Source organism: Ictidomys tridecemlineatus, chromosome 8 (assembly GCF_052094955.1).
Source record: "Ictidomys tridecemlineatus isolate mIctTri1 chromosome 8, mIctTri1.hap1, whole genome shotgun sequence".
Classification (NCBI taxonomy): Eukaryota; Metazoa; Chordata; class Mammalia; order Rodentia; family Sciuridae; genus Ictidomys; species Ictidomys tridecemlineatus.
The window spans coordinates 102,566,967-102,593,479 of record NC_135484.1 but is presented as its reverse complement, the minus strand read 5'-3'; the positions used below and the strand labels follow the sequence as shown (position 1 = coordinate 102,593,479).

At 36.3% G+C, this 26,513-nt stretch overlaps 1 protein-coding gene across 1 annotated transcript; it reads right to left on the bottom strand.

The window, feature by feature from the left end:
* On the bottom strand, positions 1-26,513 carry Rhag (Rh associated glycoprotein). The gene is made up of 10 exons (XM_040283694.2): positions 26,354-26,513; positions 13,150-13,333; positions 11,880-12,030; positions 9,709-9,856; positions 9,283-9,449; positions 6,589-6,726; positions 5,585-5,706; positions 1,859-1,932; positions 1,577-1,650; positions 1-633 (listed from the first exon to the last, which is right to left on the bottom strand). Exons 1-10 carry the CDS (start codon positions 26,508-26,510, stop codon positions 568-570), a joined length of 1,281 nt encoding a protein of 426 aa, XP_040139628.2. The 5' UTR covers positions 26,511-26,513; the 3' UTR covers positions 1-567.

Here is a 26,513-nt window from a genome sequence, read left to right as displayed (position 1 = left end):
GATAATATAGCATTTGAACTCTTTCTGAAAATACTAAATTTGCTAAAGGAATTAAAAATTTTCAAGATATAATATTACTAATGTGGTCTATTAAAATAACAAACACTACCCAAAACAATAATATCACTGCTTATGTACAAGCACTTCTTTCATTTTTCTTATGTAGATTCCTTGTACTTATTGTTGTTTCATTGGCTTCCCTTTTATAATCATAAGGATTGAAGGAATTATATCAATTGTATTTACATTAAAAGTCTGACATGACTACTTTTTTGGGAAAAATTCAAGAATATACATCAGTTGTCATTCCGAACTTACTTACTGGCAAAAGCATACTAAGTTCTGGATAGAAAGCATTGACCATCTGTTTTATGAGCCATATCCCTTCAATTAAGCAATCATTCTAATATCAAGAGACAGCATCCGATATACAGACATTTTTACATTGGCTATTTGGGGATTAGCATTGGTCCACTCTGGTCCATATTCTCTTCACATGCTGCCTTTTTTCTTTATTTAACCTTGACTGAATGTGATAGAAAAGAAAGCTGGAGCGCAGCAATGGTATTAGGCTTCAGGTTCCAGAAGGTTGTGGAGTTGGAAGTGTCTCTCATATTCTTTCTCTGGAGGGACCTTTAAAGAAAACAAGATTCTTTCACTGGGTCTGACAGACGTTGAGTATTGAAACAATGGTATTTTCTTAATTATTATCTGAACTTAGAAAGATCTGGGAATAAGTTGGAGTTGAGGAAAAAATTAAAGAACAAAACTATTTATCTCATCCACTTTGATTACACTTCCTCCTTTCCCAAGCCTCTTCTCCCTGGAAGTCCTGCTGAAAAACGCAAACATCTATCTCACTTGAGTTTTACAAGAAACAGTAGAACAAAATGTCAATGGAGTAAATAGGCAGAAAGTGGAGAATAGAAAGAAGCTGATTTTGTTATTATAGGGTCTGTTGATGTGTACTCACTCAAGGTCTTCAACTTTACACATTCTATTTGCTTCTGCCTACTTTTACCTTTGGAATAATGTCTCACACTCTTGCTCAGGACTTATTTCTTTTTATAAGTAGCTCTTCTCAATTGTTATCAGAGGAGTGACAAGACACTTGTCAACTAAATTTTGTCTTTTCTTCATAAGTTTCTGCTTTGGAAAAAAACTCATAAATTCTGATTTTATCTGGCTGGATGTACAGTCTCTATTTTTGTCTAATCGGGGATATCATCCATTTTCATCTTACGGATGCCACACAGACATATATGCTTAAGATGAGCAAAACTTTTTACTAGTGGAGCTATCGTTTACATTCTTTTTCTTTTAATTTTTATTTTTTGTTACTGGGGATTGAACCCAGGGGCACTAACTACTGAGTTATATCCCCAGTCCTTTTTATTTTATTTTATTATTTTTTTTTAAATTTTAAGACATGGTTTCACTAAGTTGCTGATGGTCTTGCTAAATTGCTAAGGCTGGTCTTGAATTTGCAATGCTCCTGCCTCAGCCTCCTGAGTTGCTGGAATTAAAGGTGTGTACCACAGTTCCCAACTACATTGTTTAGGATTCTGTACAGTACCTCCCAATAAACAGAATCATCATAGCAATTCTGGTCAGATGGCTGTTCCCAGAAAGGTATCTTTAGAATTAAACCTGTGAAGGTAAAGGGAAAATAAATCATATTGTGAGGCTGAAGAGGAAATAGTAATTAAAACACTTTACAAAATCACCTCCTTAAACTGACATAATTATTTTATGGCCAGAAGCTTAGAATACTCTGAATTTACCATTTGACTTGCTTATTAACCAGGTATTTTCCAGAGACCATAGGGTACAGGGAAGTACTGACTTTTTTACTTACCTGTAAGAATACCTCCAACAATTGCTGTTCCAATGGAAGAACCCAAGGCAGCTGCTTGCATGGCTATGGTAGACCTAAGAAGACAAAAGAATTTTGTTTTTCCTGGATACCAGCCAAGGAATCTCATCTGCTGACAGTGGGGGATCCTGCCATCTTCAGGACAGAGTAAAGAATTACACACTAGCAAACAGACCAATATTTTCTTTTTGTACTTTTGATTTCTTTGAGACTTTTGAGTAGTGGTAGAAAATTCTTAAATAAACTTAAGAATCATCTTTTGATGCATCTTCAGGAATGATAAGAAGGTCTTCCCTAGAAAGAGTTTAGCACTCTCAAAAATTGATCCCTGATTTAATTTATTCAATAAATATTTATTAAGTACTAGCTCTGTGTCAGCTTCTCTTCTAGACAGCAATTAACATATTAAAAAAGCAACTATTTCTTCATCACACTCTAAAGAAACGTATAACAGAATTAGAAAATCTATTAAAAGGCTAAATAATGCTAATTTTAGCATATGTGAGAGAACTCATTGAAGATACTTAAGTAAATATCTGTGATCTTATAAATAGTTATCTCAAAATAAAATTGATGAAAAAAAATACGTTATAATTTTGGGAACAGAGAATGTCATAAAAGGTGACTGAAATGCTTCAGGCTGTTATATGAGTGACAAAGGAATTAGGAATGTGGGCGTCTCCTGGGCCTCTCTCATAGAAGGCAATTAATAGAGTTGTTGAAAGCTGATATGAGTAATTGCAGGAAAACAAACAACTGAAAAATGAGAGTTTATTGGTGTTTCAGCTTTATGATCCAAGGGGAAGAATACATTAAACTCATTTTTTTCCTTTATTTGAAAAGTTAAAAAAAGTTTTCTTCTACATAAAAAATTGTGCAAGGAACAATATATCAATCTAAATATTAGAAACCACAAATGAATAAAAAGGAAAAGAAGACATTTAATATTCCTCAAGCCCTGCCAGAATAAAAATATAACGAATTAAAAAAATATATCAGTCCTGGTGCAGTGGCACATGCCTGTATTTTCAATGGCTTGGGAAGCTGAGGCAGGATGATCACAAATTCAAAGCCAGCCTCAGGAACTTAGCAAGGCCCTAAACAACTTAGTGAGATCCTGCCTAAAAATAAAAAATTTTGGGATGGGGCTCAGTGGTTAAGTGCCCCTGGCTTCGATCTTCAGTGCCAAAAACAAATAAATAAAATTATACAATAAAAATGTATATAGCACTTATTTTCCCATTAAATGTCTGAAATATCCTTTCATGTTATCAAATGTGGAGCTGGATCATAATTTGAATTGCTACAGCATACTACTGCATAAAAGCCTATAATTATAGTCCCATAGGTTGATATTTAGTTTCCTCCCAGTGTTTCATATTTTCAAAATGTTGTAAGAACATATCCTCCTCTGAATATTCTGAATATGATCTCAAACTTGTCCAAATATTTTCCTAAAATAAAATCCATTTTAAAAATGCTATTATAATATATATATATAATGGATTTTTCCAAACAGATAAGTGTATAGTTTATATCTCCATTTCTCTTCTTTGATCACCTTTCAAAATTATTATTCATTTATTCTTTATCAACTTGATTTGTGAAAAAACTGGTAACTTGTTTTAATTTGCATTTCTCTGATCACTAGTGAGGTTGAATATTTAATACATATTATTTATTTGATTTTATTCTTTCTAATTTATGTGCTAATTTTACAGGAATTTGCTAAGATCATTTACAGAGCTAAAAGGTATTTTTGATGAAAATTATTCTTTTATCAAATAGGTATGGAAAACAATGAATTAAACAAAATTAATAACATCATTGGAGTTAGGCTGCCATCATCTGCAAAAATGTCTCTTAAGAATATTAACTTCCCTTTGTTCTTCACATACCAAAACCTGATTTGAATTTTAATATTCCAAATGGACACTTGTGATTGTCTTGTCTCTCAGGAAGGTTTTTATTTTAAATGTGAATTTTAGCCAGGTACATGAGCCTTCAAGGCTTGCTCCTTTCAGTTCCTTTGCCATTGTCCGCCCTCCTCCATAAATAAATGAAGAAGATATTACTAAACCTGTATATGCAAAGTCTAAACCCTTAACCACGAGACTAATCCAATGTTTGGCCACCCAGTGAGGCCCAGCTCTCAAGAGCTGGATAGACTTGTTTTATTACATCTATGTTACAGGTCTGGGCATGATGATCAAGAATTCCCAATCAGGAGGCAGCTCCTAATGTTTTTACACCGTGTGTACACATTATAACACTTAGGAGTTGAGCTCATTGGCACATGCTTTTATCATGCTTGATTTGCAAAAACATATTTTCATGTTCATTCTCAATAGCTTGTTATGTCTTGGAGAGAAATGAAGTGAAAGAGTGAATATTTTGGGGGTTGTCTTTCAAATTTCAGAAGGGATTAAAAAATAACATGTAGATGAAAAGGGTCAACTATATGTATAAATTTGGAAGCACAGTTTCTACTCAGAAAAAAGTATGATTAAATTTTTAAAAACTTATTGCTTGTCTCAATAGGGTTAAATTTTAATTTGCTAAAATTGAAGAAATTTTTTTTTCTTTTCCAATTATGCAACTCTAGTCAGTAGTTATCCTGAGACATTTCTAGATACATGTTCACTTTTTCTTCATGCTTCAACTGGCTTTTATATTTTTATTTTATTTTATTTATTTTTTGGTACTGGGGATTGAATCCAGGGGTGCTTAACCACTGAGCCACATTCCCTGCCCTTTTTTATATTTTATATAGAGACAAAGTCTCATTGAGTTGCTTAGGGTCATTCTAAGTTGCTGAGACTAGACTTGAATTTGACTCTCCTGCCTTAGCTTCCTGAGCCACTGGGATTACAGGCATGGGCTACTGTACCTGGCAAAACTGGCTTTTAAAACTGAGAATTCTGCTTCTTTACTTACTTTCTGAGTGATCATATCAAATTATTCCAGTCTTGTTGCCTAAAAGTGGCAATGATAGCCTTTAGTATCACTTCCATTCTGGGCTTGACTGCTATTTTCCCTCTGGCCATTTAAATAAACATTTATGCCCCCTTTGGGTGAATCTAAGTCTGTTAGAGCTAGAAGAGATTTTAGAGATGAAATAGTCCTGTCTTCTTATTTTATAGAGGAGGAAATGGGGAACCAGAGAGGTTGAGCAACATGTTAAAAGTCACATAACTTGTTGGTAGCAGTCTTAGGGCCACACACTGCCTTCCATATTTGCTAGATCCAACATTAGGCTAACTCATCCTTGGTTGTGTAAATTTCCTGGAAGTGACTGCTTCAACTCACCACATGTGCCTCTCCTCCATTTTGGTGAGACCCCCCAAAAAGAGTAAGCCTACTGCGATCCAATTGTGCTTATCATATTGCCTAATCTGTCTGGTGACAGTTGTCTATGGTAGAGAAATTTAAATGAACATCATTAATTTTTTAAAAAGGGCATTAATAATTTGTTAAGTTGCATCTTTCAATACAATTCTGTTCTCTCATTTGTGTCTCTTCGAACTCAGTAGAAACAATACAGATTTGGGCCTGAAATGCTAGAAAAACAAAAACCAACCAACCAACCAACCAAACCCAACCGAAACAAAATCCCCAAAAAACCTTATTCTTCCATTAAAGGATATCTCAAAGAAGGAGAGAAAACAAGATAGTACCAGGAAGAGAACAAGCCATTCTTTGACTCACTTTTTAGATTTTCCCATGACTATGGCCACAATGCTTGCGAGGCCTCCTATCACGCCAGGTAAGCCATGCAGGTTGTGCACCCCGCAGGTATCATGGATCCTCAATTTAGTAGCAAAACAAGGCTATGATTATAAAAGGAGAAAGGCTTATTATTTTGCTAGATATGTTACATATGAAATAACCATGCAGAATAAAGATTTTATAAATTAATTTTTATTGTGTATCTTTAAAATACACGGCATAATGTTATGGAATACATATGAACAGTAAAAAAGTTACTATTGTGAAGTGAATTAACATCTCTATAGTTATCCCCCCTTTTTTTGTGGCATGAGAACTAAAAAACACTCATTTACCACGAATTTTGCATACAGTACATTTTAAATTCTGTTTCACTCATGCTGTACATTAGATTTCTAAAGTTCTTTTTCCTACATATCTGCTACTTTGTATTCTCTGATCTATGTCTTTCTCATTTCCTCCCTTGCCTCAGAAAAAGAAATCTTCTCTATAATTTGGTTCTCTATCCATATCTAAAATCCACCAATGTCAAATAATTTGAGGATATTGGTGGCAAAACCACCATTTCCATCTTTAGTGGATGGGTTGGAAAGGGAGTGATTTTAGATCCTACTCCTTCTCACTTTCTGATGATACCCTAAAGGAGTCTAGAATCCTTAGTTATACAAAATCAACAACAACAACAACAACAACACAGTGGAAATTCTGTGGAGGAAAGTCACACACAAGCACCTGACATTAAATTCATACTAAATTATAAGTAACTGATGTCAGACTTTCTCTAGCTTCCACACAGAGGTTAGGAAAGAGTAGAACCACTGGACACCTGAAATGTGGGTGGTATTTCTGAAAGGATGGCAAACATCCTCCAGGCAAGGAAAGGTACTTATGAAAGGAAACTTTGTGCCTTTTCTCTGCTGATGGGATAAGAGAAGACAACAACACAGATTCCAGATTTGGCTTAGAATATCTGCCATACTTACAGTCAGTAACTTGTATCCAAGCACGGAGACAACTCCTGCAATGCTTCCAATGATCATAGCCACATATGGGCTAATATCCATGTCTGCACAAGTGCCCACAGCAACTCCTCCTGCGAGGGTAGCATTCTGAATGTGCACCTGTGTGGAGAATCGTGAGTGAGTGAGCGGAATGAGGGAGGGTTCAGAAGGACTACAGAAATGTGGAGTTCAGTGCTCACAGACACAGTCTTCAGCTGCAAGGGATACTGATACATACATACATATATATGCGTGTGTGTATATATATATACATATATATATTAATATTAATTGAGAGAATCATGTGTGTAAAAGATTAAAACAGAAACCACAAAAATAACATGATTCATGCTAAAAATAAAAGAGGTAACTACAGACTTTTTCTCAAATCTTCTACATTTGATCTTTCCAGGGTCCTTTGGTAGCAGAGGGGACCAGAGGTGGGAGGGATGTGAGAAAACCAAAATAATTTGTAGAGGGAGACAGGGTACATAGAGTTTAAAGCAAATATTCTAGCAGTGTTTTGCCTATTTATGCAGATTTTGGAAAACATCTGTGTTTATCTCAATCCAAAAGAGTACTATGGCTGCAATGTGCCAATATTCAAACATTCAATATTCATTGTAGAAACATGGAAATATACACATTACATTGGAAAGACAACAGCATTTACAAGTAACACTGTACTGAGAACATTTGGGGATGCAGAGAGGGGAATTGGTTTCTCCTTATTAGGATTCCTCCTAAACCACAATCTAGTCGTTTGCATGAGGAAAAGAGATTATCCGCACATTTATTTATTTATTTATTTGGTACTGGGAATTGATTTAGGAATGCCTAACCACAGAACCACATCCCCAGGCATTTTTATTTATTTATTTTACAATTTTGAGACAGGGCTCAACTAAGTTGCTTAGGATTTCTCTTAGTTGCTGTGGATGTCCTTGAACTTGTGATACTCCTGCCTCAGCCTCTCAAGTTAGGGGTATTTTATGTTTGTTTGTTTTGGTGGTACTGGGGATTGAATGCTAGGATTTGTGCACATGAGGGTGCTCTGTCACTGATCTATATCCCCAGGATGATCTGTATGTTTTACAGTGAGCTGTAAATGTGTGATGTTTTTTCTTCTCATGGTTTCTAATTGCTTAGGGTTTGTAAAGAATTGAACTACATGACTTAATTCATGCTTTAAGAAATAAATTCTAATACCCTTTTCCTCCCCAGGCTAATGAGGAAGGAAGGTAGACCATCCATAGGCAGATAGGATAAGGGCCTTGGAGAAGGGAAAGAGGGAATGAGACCTTGACATCCCGAAAGAGACATTGGGTCTGGGGAATACCCTGTCACTGCTGCTGACAACTTCAATTGCAACAGCTTTTCCTTAGTTACACCTACTCCCAACCCTAGCAATGGCCAGCTACACAATCTCTAAAGCACTACCTCTTTTGCCAACGAAACCTCACCCCCATCCTTATGTTAATAAAGGCTTGAAAAACTACACTCCTCAGATTTGTTGAGGAAGACAAAATAGAGAGAGTTGATCCTTTCTGAGTCCTCTATCCCACCAACCATAGGGACAGATGAAGCCCACAAAAACTCCTAGACAGTGGATGCCCATTATCATCTCTCTCGGGATTCCTCCTGTTTTGGAGGGCTCTGCTTTCTATTACTCTAATAAATCCTATTACTTTGCTTTAATCCTTGTGTCTGTGGATTTCATTCTTCAAATGCGTAAGACAAAGAACCCACCTGCCATCATGTTCCATGTTACGCTACTTTTTCTTTAGCTTCACTAGCAAGAAGCTCAAAACACCAGATAGGGAGCATTTTAAACAGTATTTTTTTTTTTTTTAAGAGGGAGAGAGAAGAGAGAGAGAGGGAGAGAGAGAGAACTTTTTAAAAAATATTTGTTTTTCAGTTTTCAGCTGACACAACATCTTTATTTTATGTGGTGCTGAGGATTGAGCCCAGCGCCCCAAGCATGCCAGGCGAGCACATTACCACTTGAGCCACATCCCCAGCCCAACAGTATATTCTTTTGAACTAGTTTTAGACATGTTAAAGTTGCAAAAATACTGTAGGCATTTTCCTTACATACCTCACTCATCTTCCCTTGTGTTAACATCTTACATAACTATAGAAAAATAAAATTAGCACTGAGTTAATAATTAAAGATCCTATTTGATTTTCACTATTATTCTGACTAAGGTTCTTTTTCTTTTTCAGAATCCTATTCAGGATCCCACAATGCATTTAGCAGTTATTTCTTTGAGAGGAATATTTACAGTCAGGAAAATCAAATTGACATATGCCATCTTATTCTTTTTTCCTATTCTTTGACAGGTCTTGTATTTAAAGAAGTTTTGTTTTTTATTTTTTTTAAGAACTTGGGAACAGTTAGGTCTATTATGAAAGAAGTATACCTTAAAGCTTTGATTTTTACACAAGTACCTTTCCTATAGACTGCACATCTCTTGAGAATACTTAATTTGTCAGGGTACACATTTGATGAGTGAATGAATAAATGTTATTACTTTTCTTCAAAACATTCTCCAAGGTCTGTGGTTTTGTGGTTTGTCCTGGTAGCTCAGCAGTAAGGCAGGAATGACTTGACTTATTGGAGCAACTGCGAGCTTCACTAAGTGAAATTTGCACTGGGGTTGACAGGGCACTCACCATGTTGAGCTTGCCTCCATGTGTGACAAGGCTGGAGAAGGCAAAGGCTGTGAGCACACAGGCAGCAAGAGAGAAGTAAGTGTTGACGATGGCCCTATTCTGTTCGTCTCCAGGTTCTGCAATGGCTGAATTAAAGCTGGGCCAAAATATCCATAGAAAAATAGTCCCTGCAAATCATACGAAGGACTATTAGTTCTGAATGGGGAAGACCATGCAAAGGAGGCAGTTTGCTGAGGTCACTGACATTGTTTCTAATTTTAGGCTTAGTTATCTAGATTTAGGAGAAAGGAGGAGCATTGAGGCAGCATAAACAGAGTGGTCTTTAAAGGAGGTTCCTTTTTAAGCATCTTCGCAACCATATTGAAATAACTTTCCTGCATGCCTGACCAAAGAGACAAAAAATCAGCCAAGTTCATCCCCACTCACCAATCATTGCAAACAAGTCCGAGTTGTACGTAGACTCTTCATTCCTATGCCCCTTTCTCAGGCCAGATCGATATAAGATGCCTGCTACAGCCAAGCCAAAGTAGGCCCCAAAGGCGTGGATGGTCATTGATGCCCCAATATCAGTGGCCTAAGGGGGAAAAATGGCATGCACATAAATAGAGGTGAAACCAAACTCACCACAGGAGGAATGTCAATGAAAGGACTGTTACACTAGTTATATAATAAACAAATAGTAGAGGCAGAGAGACAGACTAACTTGAAAGAACATGTTTTAGTTTCCTCTTGAGACGTGACATCAGTGTGACCCAGTTTTCTGCAATTTCCTGCCTCTAGAGCAAAGCAGAGTGCCACGCCAACTTGGTTGCTCCAGCATTTGTTCAGTCAGGAGAAAGATACAAATTAAAGATTTTCAAATTGGGTTGAGGGGAAGTAAAAAGATTATTCTGGATGTGTCCATCTTTGACTGGACATGGATGGATCTCGTTCCCCTGAAGAGCCATACTTGGCTGGAATGATTCCAGGTGTCCTCATAGCACCTCTGACCTTTCTGTCAACCTTCAGCCTCCCACCAACACTGGGTCCCCTCCCAGTTGGGAAACCTTGCTAAGCTTCACCTGGTGGTTTCAGGAGAGTAGGAGGCGGCAATTAATCCTGCTTGGACTCTACAAATATCACATGAGTCTGTGTCTCTCTTTAAAAGCCCACGTTACTTTTGGCAAAATAAACGGTTCTGTTTCTCCTGCTGGAGCCACCAAATGTCTGCAGGGTCTTTGATTAATCTGATTTTCTTAACTTGGAGGCTTCATTTGTACCAGCCAAACCTTTCCCCTTGCTTTATTTTTATTTTTTTAGGGAACCCGGGGGGTTGAACTCAGGAGCACTCAACCACTGAGTCACATCCCCAGCCCTATTTTGTTTTTATTTAGAGACAGGGTCTCACTAAGTTGCATAATGCTTCACCATTGCTGAGACTGGCTTTGAAATCGAGATCCTTCTGTCTCAGCCTCCTGAGCCACTGGGATAATAGGTGTGCACCACTGAGCCCTGCTCCCTTTGCTTTAACTAGAGGTTTCCCTTCGGTTCCTCAATACCAGTTTGAGGCTCTGTACTTACTGTTACCTTGGCTTATAGTACATTTCTCCCTACTAGTTACTTGAGAAACTCTCACCTCCCCTTCAGGTCCAGCTTAACTGTCACTTCCTCAGAGAAGCCCCTCCTTGACTCTATAATCTAAATTAAGTACTTTCTTATGTCCCCTCACCCTACACCTTATTTCTTGTGCCTGTGGCAGGTGGGATGGATGTGTAATTATTTGTTTGATTTTTGTCTCCTTCACTAGATTTTAAGTTCTATTAAGACAGGAGCCTCAACTATTTTGTTTCTCAGTGAATCACCAATACCTGGGAAATTCAAATATTTAAAATTGCATGAAATGTTCAATAGATGTACAGATAAAATAAGAAAATAATCTGTTTCTAAACCTTGGGGAAATCAATGAAATTTTCATGGAGAGTAAGAAATTTGATCAAGACCTTAACAATAGCTTGCATAAGGCTTTTTATAGGCTATTTTGAAATATGAATAGGAGTTAATCATTTGATAAGCAACAAAGTGTAATGAAAATGAGTCACGGAGTTAGAAAACAGTGAGTTTCAATCCCAGAAAGGTGAGTTTCAATCATTTAGCATCTGTGGTCATCATTTTATTTTATTTTTGGGTACTAGAGATTGAACTCAGGAGCACTTGGCCACTAAGCCACATCCCAGGCCTATTTTGTATTTTATTTAGACAGGATCTCACTAATCGAGTTTAGTGCCTTGCTTTTGCAGAGGCTTTGAACTTGTGATCCTCCTTCCTCAGCCTCCTGAGCTCCTGGGATTACAGGCGTGTGCCCCTGCGCCTGGCTTGGTCATCAGTTTTATTGTGTGTAAATGGTCACAACTATATTGCCTTACACTGTTGTGAGGATGGGGTGAGATGGTGTATAGAAACCCTCGTTTACAACATCACTCAGTAAGCCATGGCTATCGTCACTGCTGTGCTATCACCTGTCATTGAGGTTTGCCCCAGCAATAGAGAGGCTACCCAATACTTGCAGAGGTCAGAGCTCTTGGCTAGAGCTAGCCAAGTATAAACACTTTAATCCTTACCTGAAATATCTCACCAACCAGATATTCATTGCCAGCAAAGGCAGCAATTTCTAAAATTGTCATGATGAGCATTTGGATGGGACTTGTTTTTCCTAGGACAGCTCCAAAAGAAATCAGAACAGTGGCTGTACTGAAGTCTGCATTTATTATGCTGAGGAAAAAAAAGAATCAATTGAAAAGTAATGCATACAAAATGTATGTGAGTGCTAAGGCAGAGCTACAGCACCACCCTTGCTGGGCACAAGCCCCTCTCCATTCATCTTGCATTCCTCCCAGGACCACTCTTACTGCTACTTCCTCCCCCACCTCCTTTCGCCCATGTGCTCTTCAGTTGCACTCACTTTTCTTTGTTTTAACTCACTTTTTCCTTTATCTCATTTAGAGTAATTTAGTTTTGTTTATCTGAAGACAGAATTATTTCCTAGAGCAATTATTGATAGTCTCACAACAAGAATACATAATTCCATCTAAAAAAAATCTTCAAAAAAAATCTAATGACAGATTTTTGTTACTCATAGCTGAGATGAAAGGGACAATTATTTTATGAATGGGGATTTCTCATTTTAAACCAGAGATGTTATAGACATGAATGGATGACTCAGCTCAGTAGAGCAAGACACTGATTTGGACCCTCAGATTTCAATACTCTTCTGTTGCCTAAAGAGACAATTTAGAGCCAGAGTGACAATGAACCAAACAGAGAAACAACTGATCTGAAAACACAGTGGTTAAAAAATAAAGGATTGTCTTACTATTCTTTGGTTGCTAGAGTGAAATACCATAAATTGGGTAACTTATAAGCAACAGAAATTTATTTCTCATAATTCTGGAGGCTTATAAGATCAAGATCAAGATGCTGACAGATTCCGTGTCTGGTGAGGGCTTGCTTTCTGGTTCATAGATGTTACTTCCAGCTGTGTCCTCACATTATGGAAAGGGAGAAGATTTTCTCTTGGGGTTCTTTTTTTTTTAAAAAAAATATATATTTATTATACTTTTAGGTGTAGATGGACACAACACAATGCCCTTATTTTTATGTGGTGCTGAGGATCAAACCCGGGTCCTGCCTGTGCTAGGCAAGCGCTCTACCACTGAGCCACAATCCCAGCCCCTGGGCTTCTTTTTTAAAGGCATCTACCTTTATGGAAATTCTACCCTCCTGAACCAATCACCTCCCACAGAGCCCACCTCCTACTATCACTTTATTCATCATCAGATGAATTTGGTGGGGAGGAGGCAAAAACATTCAGACAATAGCCAAGATACTCACTTTTTGATTCCAATCTGAATTTTCTCTCCATGGCTGTGCAGGATCCCTTGTATAATAATGCCCCATTGGAGGCCCAAAGCAGCGACAAACAGGTTGATACCCACACCGCTGAAGCCATATTTTTTCAGAAAGGTCATGAGGAAGCCAAACCCAACAAATATCATTACATGCACATCTTGGAATACTAAAAAAGAACAGAGGACAGTCTTCATGAGGGGAGTACAAAGAAAGTGTTGTATCATAGTACATAGCATTTATTAAAAATAAAAACTTTACATAAAAAACTTACAAAAGGAGAGCATCAACCGGGATGCAAAAGGTTGGTTCCAAAGCCAACTTGGCTACTTACCAGCCACAAGACATTGACAAGTTATGCACAATTTGAATTTTTTCTTAGAAAACTATAAACTATAATAGCAATGTGATTTTCATTCTCTAAAGATTTTCCAAGTTTTTTTTTTTGTGTGTGAGATTTTGTACCCAAGAAAAGCTTTCCAAAGCACACTATAAATGTTACTCCCTCTAGAAAGACTTTCCCAATATTCCAGAAAAAATTAATATTTCTTCTTGTTATTTACACAGTTTCTTTCTACACCTCAGCTTTATTGTTTGCCAAGTTGCATGAGCACTTACCTTGCATACATTACACTGTAATGGTTAACTAGTCCATGAGGTATTTATCTCCTACACTGGATTGTAATCTTATTTAAAAATATTTTTAATGGGTATATTGTAATTATATATAATACCACCATTGTGTATAATTATAGTGCAACACTAAAAATATGGAAAAATAAAAAGTGGGATTTATTATACCTTATTTTTATGTTCACATAATAATAATTTGATCTATCTCATTTCCTAATACCTTCCTTTCCCCCTCTTTTTTCCTGATCCACTTGCTATACTGATCTTCCTTCTATTATAATTATTTTATTACTCCAATTAGTGCATTATAGTTATGTATGTAAATGAGATTCATTGTGGCATATTCATACACAGATAGTGTAATTTGGTAGATTTCGTTCCCCAGCATTTACCCATTTCCTTTCTTTCCTCTTCCCTCTTTCAATTCCTTTCCTCTACTGATCTCTTTTGTATTTTTGTGAGATTCCTTTATGTTTTCTTTCTCTCTCTAGCTTCTGCACATGAAAGAAAACAGTCAATGCTTGACTTTCTGAGGTTCACTTATTTTACTTAGTATGATGTTCTTCAAAAAAAATTTTTTTGGAGTGCTAAAGTTTGAACACAGGAGCATTCTCTGCCACTAAACTAGAGCCCCAGCCCTTTTTAATTTTTATTATGAGACAGAGTCTTGGTAAGTCTCCCAGGCTGACCTTGAACCTGTGTTCCTCCTGCATTACCCTCCTGAGTCCCTGGGATTACAGACATGGGATTACATATGTGACTTAAACTGTGAGTTTCTTGGTTGAAGGGATTAGGACATATTTATCTTTTTCTCTTTGAATTTGGGAAGATACCTTGCATATAACAGAAGTAGCAATAAATGTCTGATGGATGAACGAATAAATAAGGAGTATCCATTTACCAAATGGATATAATAGTACCAGCCCTGGAAGTGTTACCGGATCATTATTTGAGTCTATTTGGAAAATGTTGTTATAGACATTTATAAACCACTTTACAAAACCATGAGGCTATAAACAAACATAAAAGCTCTGCCCTGTTAAAGAAAGAGCACTTGACTTAGTTTCTGGAAACATGGGCTTAGGCTCCCCTATTCTATCTCAGGATTATGTGACCTTGAGTAGTCACCTATTGTCTATGGGTTTCAGTGTTTCATCTACAAATCTTATAACACAGGGCTACTCTAAGTGGTATAACCTATGTGGAAGTATTTGTGTACAGTAAATATTATGCAAATGAAACACATGGTCAAATGTGGTATAGTGAAACATAGGCTTTTCCTTCAGGAAACTAGAGTTTAGGTGGCTGAAACATGTGTTTGGATAGGCAAAATTGATATTTTTTTTGCCAGGCGCGTAGCACATGTCTGTAATTCCAGCAGCTGTGGAGGATAAGGCAGGAGGATTGTGAATTCAATCAGTGAGATTGTGAAAGCAATTTGGTGAGATCCTGTCTCTAAGTAAAATACAAAATAGGACTGGGGGAGTGGCTCAGTGTTCAAGTGCCCCTGAGTTTAATCCCTGGTACCTTCCCCTCTGACCCAAATCGATATTTTTGCGCCAAACTTGCCACTGAAAATTGTTGACTATTGGCAATTCCTTTAGTTCAGTATTGTAGGTGAACCAAAAAAATAATTCAATTGGAAGTAAATGTGAAACCAGAGGGAGAAAATTTTAGGTGTTGAATTAGTGTAATTATTGTACATGGAGGTGTAAGTGGAAGTGATAGCAGGAAAGACAGGTATAGAAAATATGTCCCAGAGGAAGCTGAGATAAGAGGTCAATCAGTTTCATAAAAGGTGGTGTCAGGATTGGAATTCAGGTCTGATTCCATGCATTTTTCCATTAATCAAGCATGGTGGGAGTATTAAGATGACCAAGGTCTGCTTGGTCTCCCAAGGCATGTAGGGGTGTCGGGTTGGCTCCTCTTCTGCTCCATCACAGGCTCAGGAAGCAGTGTTTCTGAGGGTGGGATTCCAGGGTACCCCACTCAGGCCAGCCTTCTGTATTAGATAGACCATGAGACGTCCTCTCAGAATCAAAGCTCTTATACCTCCAATTTGCATTAGCTATTCAGAGTGCTGCCAGATGACAGCACTGAACTCTCAGTTCTTCCTGGAAAATGCTCTCGTTTTGCTCATGGTCACAGCTCTTCCCCAGGGTGGTCTGTACCCCATGACTGATTCACACAAGCATTCCCTTGTCTCAGGAGAAGGCCACCCAAAGATAGACAATCCCAGCCTCAGAGTCTCCCGTGGAGGAGCTGAGCCCTTCTCCTGCTGATCATTACGGCATTGACCCTCATCCCATACTTACCCAGGGAACCCCAAAGCTGGAATTGTACCTGAGCCACTGATGGTCACCTGTCAACTAAAACCAACCTGTGAAATATAGTTGACCATATATATTCATTTCTCTTTATAAATAGCCACCATTTAACTTTTACATGTAAATGTGTGCTTTATATAATAGACTAAGTTGGAGGGCAATTTAGAGAATAAGCATGACTCTTATTAACCATGATTTTACTAAACCTTTCTGGGACTCCATTTCTCCTTTTCTAAGGAAGATTTGGGGATTAGATGATGTCTAAAGTGTCATCTAATATTTATTTAATTTGATTTTCATGTTAGGAACCTAAGGCCCAGAGAAGTTAAATGAGTTACTTGTAAAAGACTGGAATAAAAATAAGGATCCTATAAAAATAAAGATTTAGTTTTATGTTTCAAGGTTCTGCTACTACCCACTTACTTCGCTGTTACACTCATTACACAAAGTTGCTTTCCTAAACATTCTTTTCTTATTTCTTAGAGTATTCTTGTTCTCTCTATAATCTACTGATTTTAAAGTTTGCAGTAACCAACTAATTTTAAAAATTGTTTTTGTATAATTTTGTACTGTGTTACATCAGGAGAAGTTACCCTTCAGGTTTGTCCCCTTCTCCCTGTGATGGAAAACCCGACATTTTCCATAAAGGGAGGGAGTTTTCTGCATTAACTGTGCAAATGTTTTGTTTTTGTCCACCGGCCCCCATCTAATGCTTGTTACTGAATTACACCACAAGAGGGCACACAAACCTCATCTATTATTTATATTATAATTTACACCTGTTTTAAAGAATTTGTGAGCCAACAAGGAAGAGGCCATAAATTTAGTTTTGTTCTAGTTTTTGCTGCTAAAAGGATGAAGTATGCATTTTGTAGAGGAAAGAAGGATTTAGTTAGGGATCTTCACATTGGTAAGATTTTTCAAAAAGTTTTGAAGATTTTCAAGACTTTCCTAAATTATTTATTCTTAACAGAGGACAGTTTTAGCATTTTGGATACACTTGGCAGAATCTGGAGATGTCTGTGGTTCTCACAATGTGAGGGGTGGATGGGATGGGGAAGCTGAAGTCCTGAGGCTGGAGACTAGGGATGCTGCTACATATCCTGTAATGCCCAGGACAGTCCCTCACAACAAGGAGCTATTAGGTTCAAAATGCTAGTAGTGTTGTTGTTGAGAAACCTTCATCTAAGTCATATCATGCTTTTATAAGGATTCAGAGTGGTATACAACTTTGCTTTTCTTTAAACATTTTACACTGAAGGAGAAAAGTCTGCCTCAATGTACCTGAGACTCTCTACCTGGTACATGGCAAGTTTCACAGTTTGGAATGAGGATAACAGGGGTGTGGAACCAGGGGTCTAGTTTTCTCTTGCTCCCTTCTCCCATTACTTACTGCTTCCTGAGTCCACACCCCCTAGTGCTTTTATTCTAAATATTTTCCTGAAAACCACAAATAGAAAATGGAGATACTGCAACATATAAAAGTGGAAAAATCTTAGTGGAGAATCCTACATTGTCCTTAGACTTCTCATGTCCCTGGTTGAGATGATTGTGTCTTCACATTTTAAGGAAGTGTCACACTCTTTAACTAAGTGCAACCCATGTTAGTGCTATAAAAAAATAATAATTCAATTCTCTATTTGAATTTTAAACGCTGTATGTGACCTTGGATAATCAATGGATCTCCCCGAATCTTGGTTTTCTCATTTGTAAAATGAATCTTGCTTTATATGTCTCCAAGAGGGCTTGGAATTTTTTTTATCTCCTCCAGTCTGCAGTGCTGGGGACAGAGTACATTCTAAATACAGAATAAGCATGTAAAACTCAGGTGCATACAGTATACTTGGTAAAGTTTATGCTTAGTATTGTTATATATTAAGTAGACTGTCACATTCAGGATCAGTCTTAAGGAAGGCCACAATAATTTAGCTATTTTAAAATAGTCAAACCTGGGCTGAGGATGTGGCTCAAGTGGTAGCACTTGCCTGGCATGCGCGGGGCTCTGAGTTCGATCCTTAGCACCACATAAAAATAAAAAAATAAAGATGTTGTGTCCACCAAAAACTAAAAAATGAATATTAAAAAATTCTCTCTCTCTCTTAAAAAATAAAATAATCAAACCTTTTTATGCCTGTGTAGAAAATTCACACACACAACACACACACACACACACGCATGCACTCATGCACGCACGCACGTGGGATGCTTTATGCTCACAGTGGTTTATTATGGGTATCCTTAGCAATTGATTAGAACAGTATAATTTGTTAAAAATAAGGAAAATAAAATCATTCATCTTGTTGTATTGAGTAAATTCATTATCCCACAAAGAATATCTTCTTGCCCTTTGAAAGTCGATGGATGTTTGTGAAGTTCAGAAAATACTTTAAAAATCTATTTGGGACAATACATCTATAGATAGATGTTGCCTAAATTCCAACCTGGTAAACAACACTGCCCATATAATGTAGTGGAGTGGTTAAAGCATAAAGTTTAGAGGTAAACAACCAGGGTTGGAATTCAACTAGACTTTTTCTTTTACTAACCATCTGACCTTGGGCAAATTGCTTAATCTCTTTAAACCCAAACTTCATCATAGGTGTTTCTTTTTAACATGTATACTAGTGGTTCTTCTGAGGACTAGAAAAAATGCAATTAAGCTTCATTATAATTAAGCTTCATTTTAATTACTGGTTTTATCATAAATTAAATGTATGATCCTTTGCTATTACAAAGGATTTGGATTTAAGTTTGGACACCAAACCGGCCAGGACTCAACTATCAACATCATCATCACCACCACCACTCTCCAGCACCATCCCTTTCATTGTATTAGTAAAGTTTAATTCACTTTGCTAATTTTTCTATTTTACTTCCACATATACCTTGCACTAGGATGTATGGCAAGCCCCAATAACTCCACATGTTTAAAACATAACATTGTTCTAATCCCCTACCACCCCAAACAAACACAATGAAATGAAGCTCTCTTTTCCTTCTGCTTCAGATACATGCCTGCTGCACAAATTGTCTCTATCCACCCACACACAGCATCTTCACAACTGGAAGACTTCTAGGCACCTTTCTGCATATCCCTCTTCTTGCATTTAATTTGCTTATATGTTTGTTTTGTTGTTCTGTGTTCTCATTTATCATTGATTCAAACAAACCACAGAAGGAGCATATTCAGTGAGACATTTTCAGGAGAAAGTGAATGGAAGTCTGCAGGTAGGAATCATCAGATAGCTTGTGCAAAAATCCCGGCACTTGCAGCTTTTCAGGAAATGCCTTAGCTATCCCTGAATAAAGGGGTCACAGGTGAGGACCACTGGAAATTTCTCTAATTGAGACCATAAGGCTTTTATTCATAAAATGTGTTTGTAGGTCTACTGGTGAAAATTGCAAAGCTTCTTTCCAATTAGAGGCTCATTGACTTTATTTTTTCTTATTTTAGTGGCTTGGGGCTGGCAAAAGTAAGTTTGCTGTACATATAGGATTTTGGCCTTGTGAGTCTCAGTCTTTTGAGTCAGTAGGGTTGTATTCTGAGGTCATCTTTTCCTTTGTAAAAAATGTTTCTATTGTTATAATTGTACACAATAGTGGGCTTCATGGTGACACATACATGCACATAATTTGATTAATTTTGTTCCTCAGTACTTTACTTTTTTTCCTCTTCTCTTTCTCCTCCCCATCTCCTTCCTTTATTCTACTATTCTCATATGTATATGTGTGTGTGTGTGTATAATTTTTTAGTTATAGGTAGACACAATGTCTTTATTTTATTTAATGTGGTGTCAGTGCCTCACACATGCTAAGTGAGCGCTCTACCTCTTAGCCAAAACCCCAGCTCTTCTATGTATTTTTTAGTTAGTGTGCTATAATTATACACAACAGTGTGATTCATTGTGATTATATTTGTACATGATATAACATAACTTGGTTGATTTCACTCCCGAGCATTTCCTCTTTCCCTTTCCTCCCTTCTTTTTGATTCCCTTCATCTTTTCTGCTGTTTTATTTTCTAATGTAATGAGATCCTTTCCTCTTATTTCCTAAATTCCACACTTGAGAAAAAATAAGACCCTTGATTTTCTGAGTCTGGCTTATTTCATATAATATATCATATATTCTTTATCCATTCATTTTTTAACGGACACCTAGGCTTGTTTTTTAATTTGTCTATTGTGAACTGGGCTACTATAATTACTATAAACGTGGGTATGCTTGTATTATATAGTATGCTAACATTAATTCTTTGGAAAAATACCAAGAAGTGGTATAACAGGGTCATATGGTATCATTCCTACTTTTTTGAGGAACATTCATACTGATTTCTGTAGTGTCTGTACTAATTTGCAGTTTTACAAATAATGTACAAGTTGAACTCTTGTTTATTATGAGAGTAGTGTCTTTAGGATAATATCTTTCCTCCCCCCTCATATTTCGAATATTTAGAAAAGACAGTACAATGCACACTGAATGTTTCACCTATTCACCTACACTTTTTCAGTTATTAATGTTTCCTATATTTGCTTTCTGTCTCCTTTCTGTACACACACACACACACACACACACACACACACACACACACACACTCTTCTTCTTCTAAACCATTTAAAAGTAAGGTGATATTTTGTCCCAAACCACTTAAGTTCTTATCTCCTAAGTGAAAGTACATCATTCCAAAAAACCACAATATTACCACAACATCCAAAGAAATGCAAGACTGATTGATACAATATTATATGGATATATACAATATTCTTATAAATAATCATTTTGAATTAATTACTGCCCCTATAACGAAATTGCCCTTTTACTGAATATTTTGACTTGTTATCCATTTAAATTCTCTGTGTCGTGTCTGTGTGTCATGTATCTTTTGACTCCCATGTTCATGATAGTTCTGAGATGTTGTTTGCCTTATTCACTGTGTTGATATTTCCACATGGCGAAAAACAATGGTATGTAAAACTGCTTTGGCTTTGGCAGATATGAAAAGAGCAGCACCAAAGTGAAATAGCAGTCATGCTAGTCTCCACCACACGCTTGCAGGGAAAATAAAAGCAAGTTTTACTTAAGAATTTTCTTGATGAAGAAGTAAAAAAAAATCATCAATTATATTCATTCTAATCCTCCCACAAATGTCTTCTTACTATTATGTGTGAATCAGCATAGTGAAATGAAAATACACAGATAGCCCTTCTGAAATGCAATGGTATCACAGAAAAAAAAGTCCTTTTATGTTTATTTGAGTTGTTCACTGAATGAGCATTTTTTTATTGGTTGTTTTTAGTTATACATAACATTAGGATTCATTTTGACATAAATGTAAAAGCATGGAATATAATTTGCTCTAATTTACTCCCCGATTCTTCCCATTTCCCTCCCTTCTTCTTTCCCCTCCCCCTGTTACCTTTCTTTATTATTCTATGGATCTTTCAGGTATTTATTATTAGTTTTTTTTAAGTTAGTGTCTTTAGTGCCTTGTGGATATATATTCCATGACTGTGCAATTTACTGTGACATATTCATATATGTACATAGGAACGTTAAAAGTAGAAAAAGGAAAAAGGAAAGTCAGGTCAGATCCATTTCACTGTTCTTTTCTTATCTTGTCCCTCTTCCCTCCCCTCAACCCTCAATCCCCTTCCTCTACACCATTGATCTTGCTTCTATTTTGATGGAATCCCCCCCACTTTTCCCTTTCTCTCTTGCTCTTTTCATTCTCATTTTGGACTAGTTTTCCCAAATCAGGGAATACATTTGACCTTTAACATTCTGAGTCTGACTCAGGATGATAGTCTCTAGTTCCATCCATTCACCGGCAAATGCCATAATGTGATTCTTTTTTTTTTTATGACCGAGTAATACTTCACTGTGTATATATACACCATATTTTCTTTATCCATTCTTTTGTTGAAGGGCACCTAGGTTGGTTCCATAGCTTGACTATTGTGAATTGTGCTGCTGATTGAGAATCTTTTCTAAGGAACTCCATTGTTACTTGAAAGAAAGACTGACATATAAATTAAATAAGCCAAACTCAGAAAGACAAGAGTTGTATGTTTTTCTCATATGTGGAAGCTAGAGAGGAAAAAGGAAATAAAAGGTGGGGGATCCCATGAAAATTGAAGGGAGATCTGTACAATAGAGAAAAGGAACCAGGGGAAGGAGGAGAGGAGGAGAAGGAGAAATACTGGGGGCCAATACTGACCAAATTTCACTTTTATATTATCTTTATTTATGAATATGTAACAACAAGTTTCACTATTATGTATTATTATAATATACCAATAAAATGTGGAAAAATGATTTCAGATTTGGGTATTTGGCAGATACTTTTTACAAAATGGATAAAATGAAATTGCCAATCATTTAAAATAATTGACAGTATTTGTTGCCATGAAATCTTCTGAGTTTTTAAAAAATTCGAATTTCAAAAAAATTTGTCACTAAAAGCTTATCAAGTTTCTGTTATTTACTTCTTAATACTTTTTTGGTGAGATTGTTGGTGGTATTAACAAATACTTTTTTTGACATTTTGTAATGCAATGTGTTAACACATGGAAGATCTGTGTAACTCAGTGAGTCAATAGGTTTCAAATCAACAATGAACAATATTACAAAATTACACATAGGTACATGATCCACTGAAAGTGAATGAATATACCAAGGGATTTTAGTGTAACAAGAGTATGAATAGATCACTGACATGGTTTTAATGTCCCTTACATACTAATGACCCAACATTTGTGCAGTTTCTAATAGGATGTAAAGGATCCTCAAAGGGCCTTCTCTTTCAGCTCTAGTTTTCTCTGATTTGTTTATATGTTAGTAAAAATTAACTCAGGCTTCAGTTCTTGTCAAATTCTTTGACTCAACAGAATGATCAACACTTTTGCAGGTACACAGAAGCTAAAGGACATAGCTAGCTTCTCAAGTGAGTATCTCAGAGGTCATTTATAACATGAAGCATGATATTCAGATTATATCACACTTCCACAGTTGTGCATAGGAATGTGTACAAATCCAAGGGTCACATAACACTGTTTCTTTTCTTCTATTCAAAGAAGCACAGCAGAATATAAGTTGGCAGGGTTGTGGAGAACAAACTGGTATCCACTTTAAAGCAAGTAAAATATAAGTAATTATACCTATTTGCAAAAAAAAAAAACCAAAAAACAAAAAAAAAACCAAACTTTCACCAACCTGCAACTGAGAACTATTGTGGATTTCTTAAGACGTAAAAGGAGCTTTCTCACTATGCTTGAATCCCTGCACTTGGAACACTTTCATGGCACTAGGTAGGCACCTGAAATGTTTGCTGATTTGACTTGAACATTGTTTTCTAATAATGAATATTAACAATTTGTTCTCCAATGACTTATGCTGTTACATAAACTTTGTATAATTGTTTCAAATGTAGGAAAAATATATGTTGAACCACAATCATGTAGTTTCTCAGACTATTCTACAAGATATGTTAAACAAGGATAGTGTATGTAGTTGAGCTAAAATATTAGAATGAGGATTTTAGGTCTTGGGAGTCACTCTTACAGCAGAGAGTATTGTGTATAGATGAGAAAATGAGCAGCATTTTGAATTGATGAAGGCTGCCTTGTGAAAATTTTACTTTGTGGCATCTTACTACCATCTAAATATGTACATCTACATATTTAAATGTGCATGCAAATTCATTTTTTCTCATATGAGTATCATTCCAGATGCACAGGAGACAATTTAATTAATTGCACTCAAGAATATTAGGACTTAGATCTCTCATATTACCCTAGATGAGGAAGGTTGAAAAGACATCCTTGTCCTGCTGTATTAGTTTTCCTAATCCTGTTTCATTTATAGACAAGGCATTTTATGACCCTTCAATTATGTGTGCGTGCATGCATGCGCGTGCACGCACACACACACACCCACACACACACACCCCTTTGCCCCATGAAACTATACTTCATAACAGTATGGGTTTTGCCCATTTTGCCTGTTTTAGTCACTGACTAGGACCTAAAGCCTTAAAAATTCTTGACAAGAAGTAGGAACTTAATAACTATTTTCTTAACAAATTATAAAATGAAGGAATTTATATATTCCCTACAAGTAATAGAGTTGTGACTGTTAGAATATATGTGTAAAACAACTGTTTTAAGATATAATTGATATATAAACGTTATTTATATTTAAAGTGTACCTTGTACATTTTGATATGTATGTACATTGTGAAATGATCATCATAATAAAGCTAATCAACATATCCATGACTTCTACATAGTTACCACTGCAAGAATATGTAAGTGTATATAGTCAGAAGATTACATATTTATTCTCCTAGTAAATTATAAGTTTGCAATACAGTATCCATTATCATAAACATGCTGAACGACAGATCTTGAGATCTTTAGTAACTTCCCTTTAATTTAGTAACATTTTTTATCATTGGTCTTTTTAAAATTAATATATTACAGTGAAATGCATTACAATTCGGATTACACATATAGAGCACAATTTTTCATATCTCTGGTTGTATACAAAGTATATTCACACCAATTCCTGTCTTCATACATGTACTTTGGATAATAATGACAATCACATTCCACCATCATTTATAACCCCATACTGGCTCCCTTCCCCTCCCACCCCTCTGCCCTATCTAGAGTTCATCTATTCCTCCCATGCTCCCTCTCCCTATCCCACAATGAATCAGCCTCCTTATATCAGAGAAAACATTTGGCATTTGGTTTTTTGGGATTGTCTAGCTTCACTTAGCATTATCTTTTATTTCAAATTCTGAATTAAAATGTTACTTAGGAGATTAGACTTGGGACTTAGAAAGTTTAGTTTCTGTGACAAAAATTATTAAGGTCTCGACACGATTTTATTTGAATAACAATCTTAGATCATATTTTTGGCATTTTGCTTATTATATTTTATTTCATGTTTTTGCTATCTCTTCTAGCCAGTGGGGTTTTACAATTAAGGCACTGTATTTCTTTTCTCTTTGAATAAATTTGCTATAGCACATATTTGATACTTATATATTTATCTAATGAATAAATGAATGAATAAATAAAATATGCCTAAGCAGACAGAGTTGAGCATGATTCTGATTTTTTTCTATTGCTCTTTAACCTGAAAATTATAAAGTTTATTTAGTCAAGAGCCCGCTTAGTTATCTACACAGTGTAAGGGCAACTAGATTTAGAGTCTGAGTCTCTGACCTATGGTCCTAACATACTCTTAACTTTCAATTTTGTATTTTTTCTAAGTCACTCTAGGTCCTAATTTCTACATGGGACTCCCCATGTTATTAACTCCTTCAGAAAACATAGGAATGAAAACACAGGTATTGTTTTTAAACAGCTTAAACACACTATAAATTATAATAAGCTTTGCTACTAATTTAAATAATTAAAATTTAAATTACTTGACCCTTATTTAAAAAAATAAACCATCTATGTAATAATGACTATCATCTCCCTTTCTGGTCAGCAAGCTAATGAGTATGTATGGCTCATAATAAGCACTGAGTGAAGTGTAGCTACCAATGTTAGCTGTTTCATAGCCTGCCTCTTCCATGCTTAAAACCCAATTTCTCCTCAGTCACTATTACCAGAGAAGGATTCTGCTTTTATCATGTGTCAGGTGTTCACAATTTCCTTTTCATCTCAAAGGAACAAAATACTTTTCTTTCAAATATTATAAAACCTTGTGTATCCCCTTCAACTGAATTTCAGAAATTTCCTCTGTCATCTTAAATACCCCTTCTCACACCTTAGGACTCTACCTGGGACCCAGAATCCCTTTCCTATCACTCCATTTTGTTTCCATTCTCTCTCCTACAAAGTTACCTTCAACTCTTTGTGGTCATGGTGAGGGGGTTTAATATTTTTATTATTTATGGAAAGAGTAGCCAATTCAAGGGACAAAGACAGTCATCTGGCAGTGGTAAGCAACACAAAAAACTGACCAATTATTTTGATTTTCAGTTTCTTGTTCTGACACTTGAATAGACACAGATTCTAACAATCATCATAATCATGGAGAGAAGAAGATCAAGTGCCCCAGGAGAAAGGCACAATACTCTCAGCACTTGCAACTGTCACATATTCTACAAGGAGCTCAAGAGCTTACAGTATTATAGTATTCAAAGATTTCACATTCTGAGCACTCAAAGAACCCCCAAACAAATAATATGAAGTAAATTGCCTACTCACGAGGATATAACTGGAAGAATCTCTCCGATTCTGTTATCTGGGTGGTATTGGGTTGGTATATCATACCATGATCCGTCTCATACTCTGCAAATAATCCAAATAAAACAATCATAGCCACCTCTAGGCCTAAGGCCATGAGAGGAAAACTGAACCTCATGTT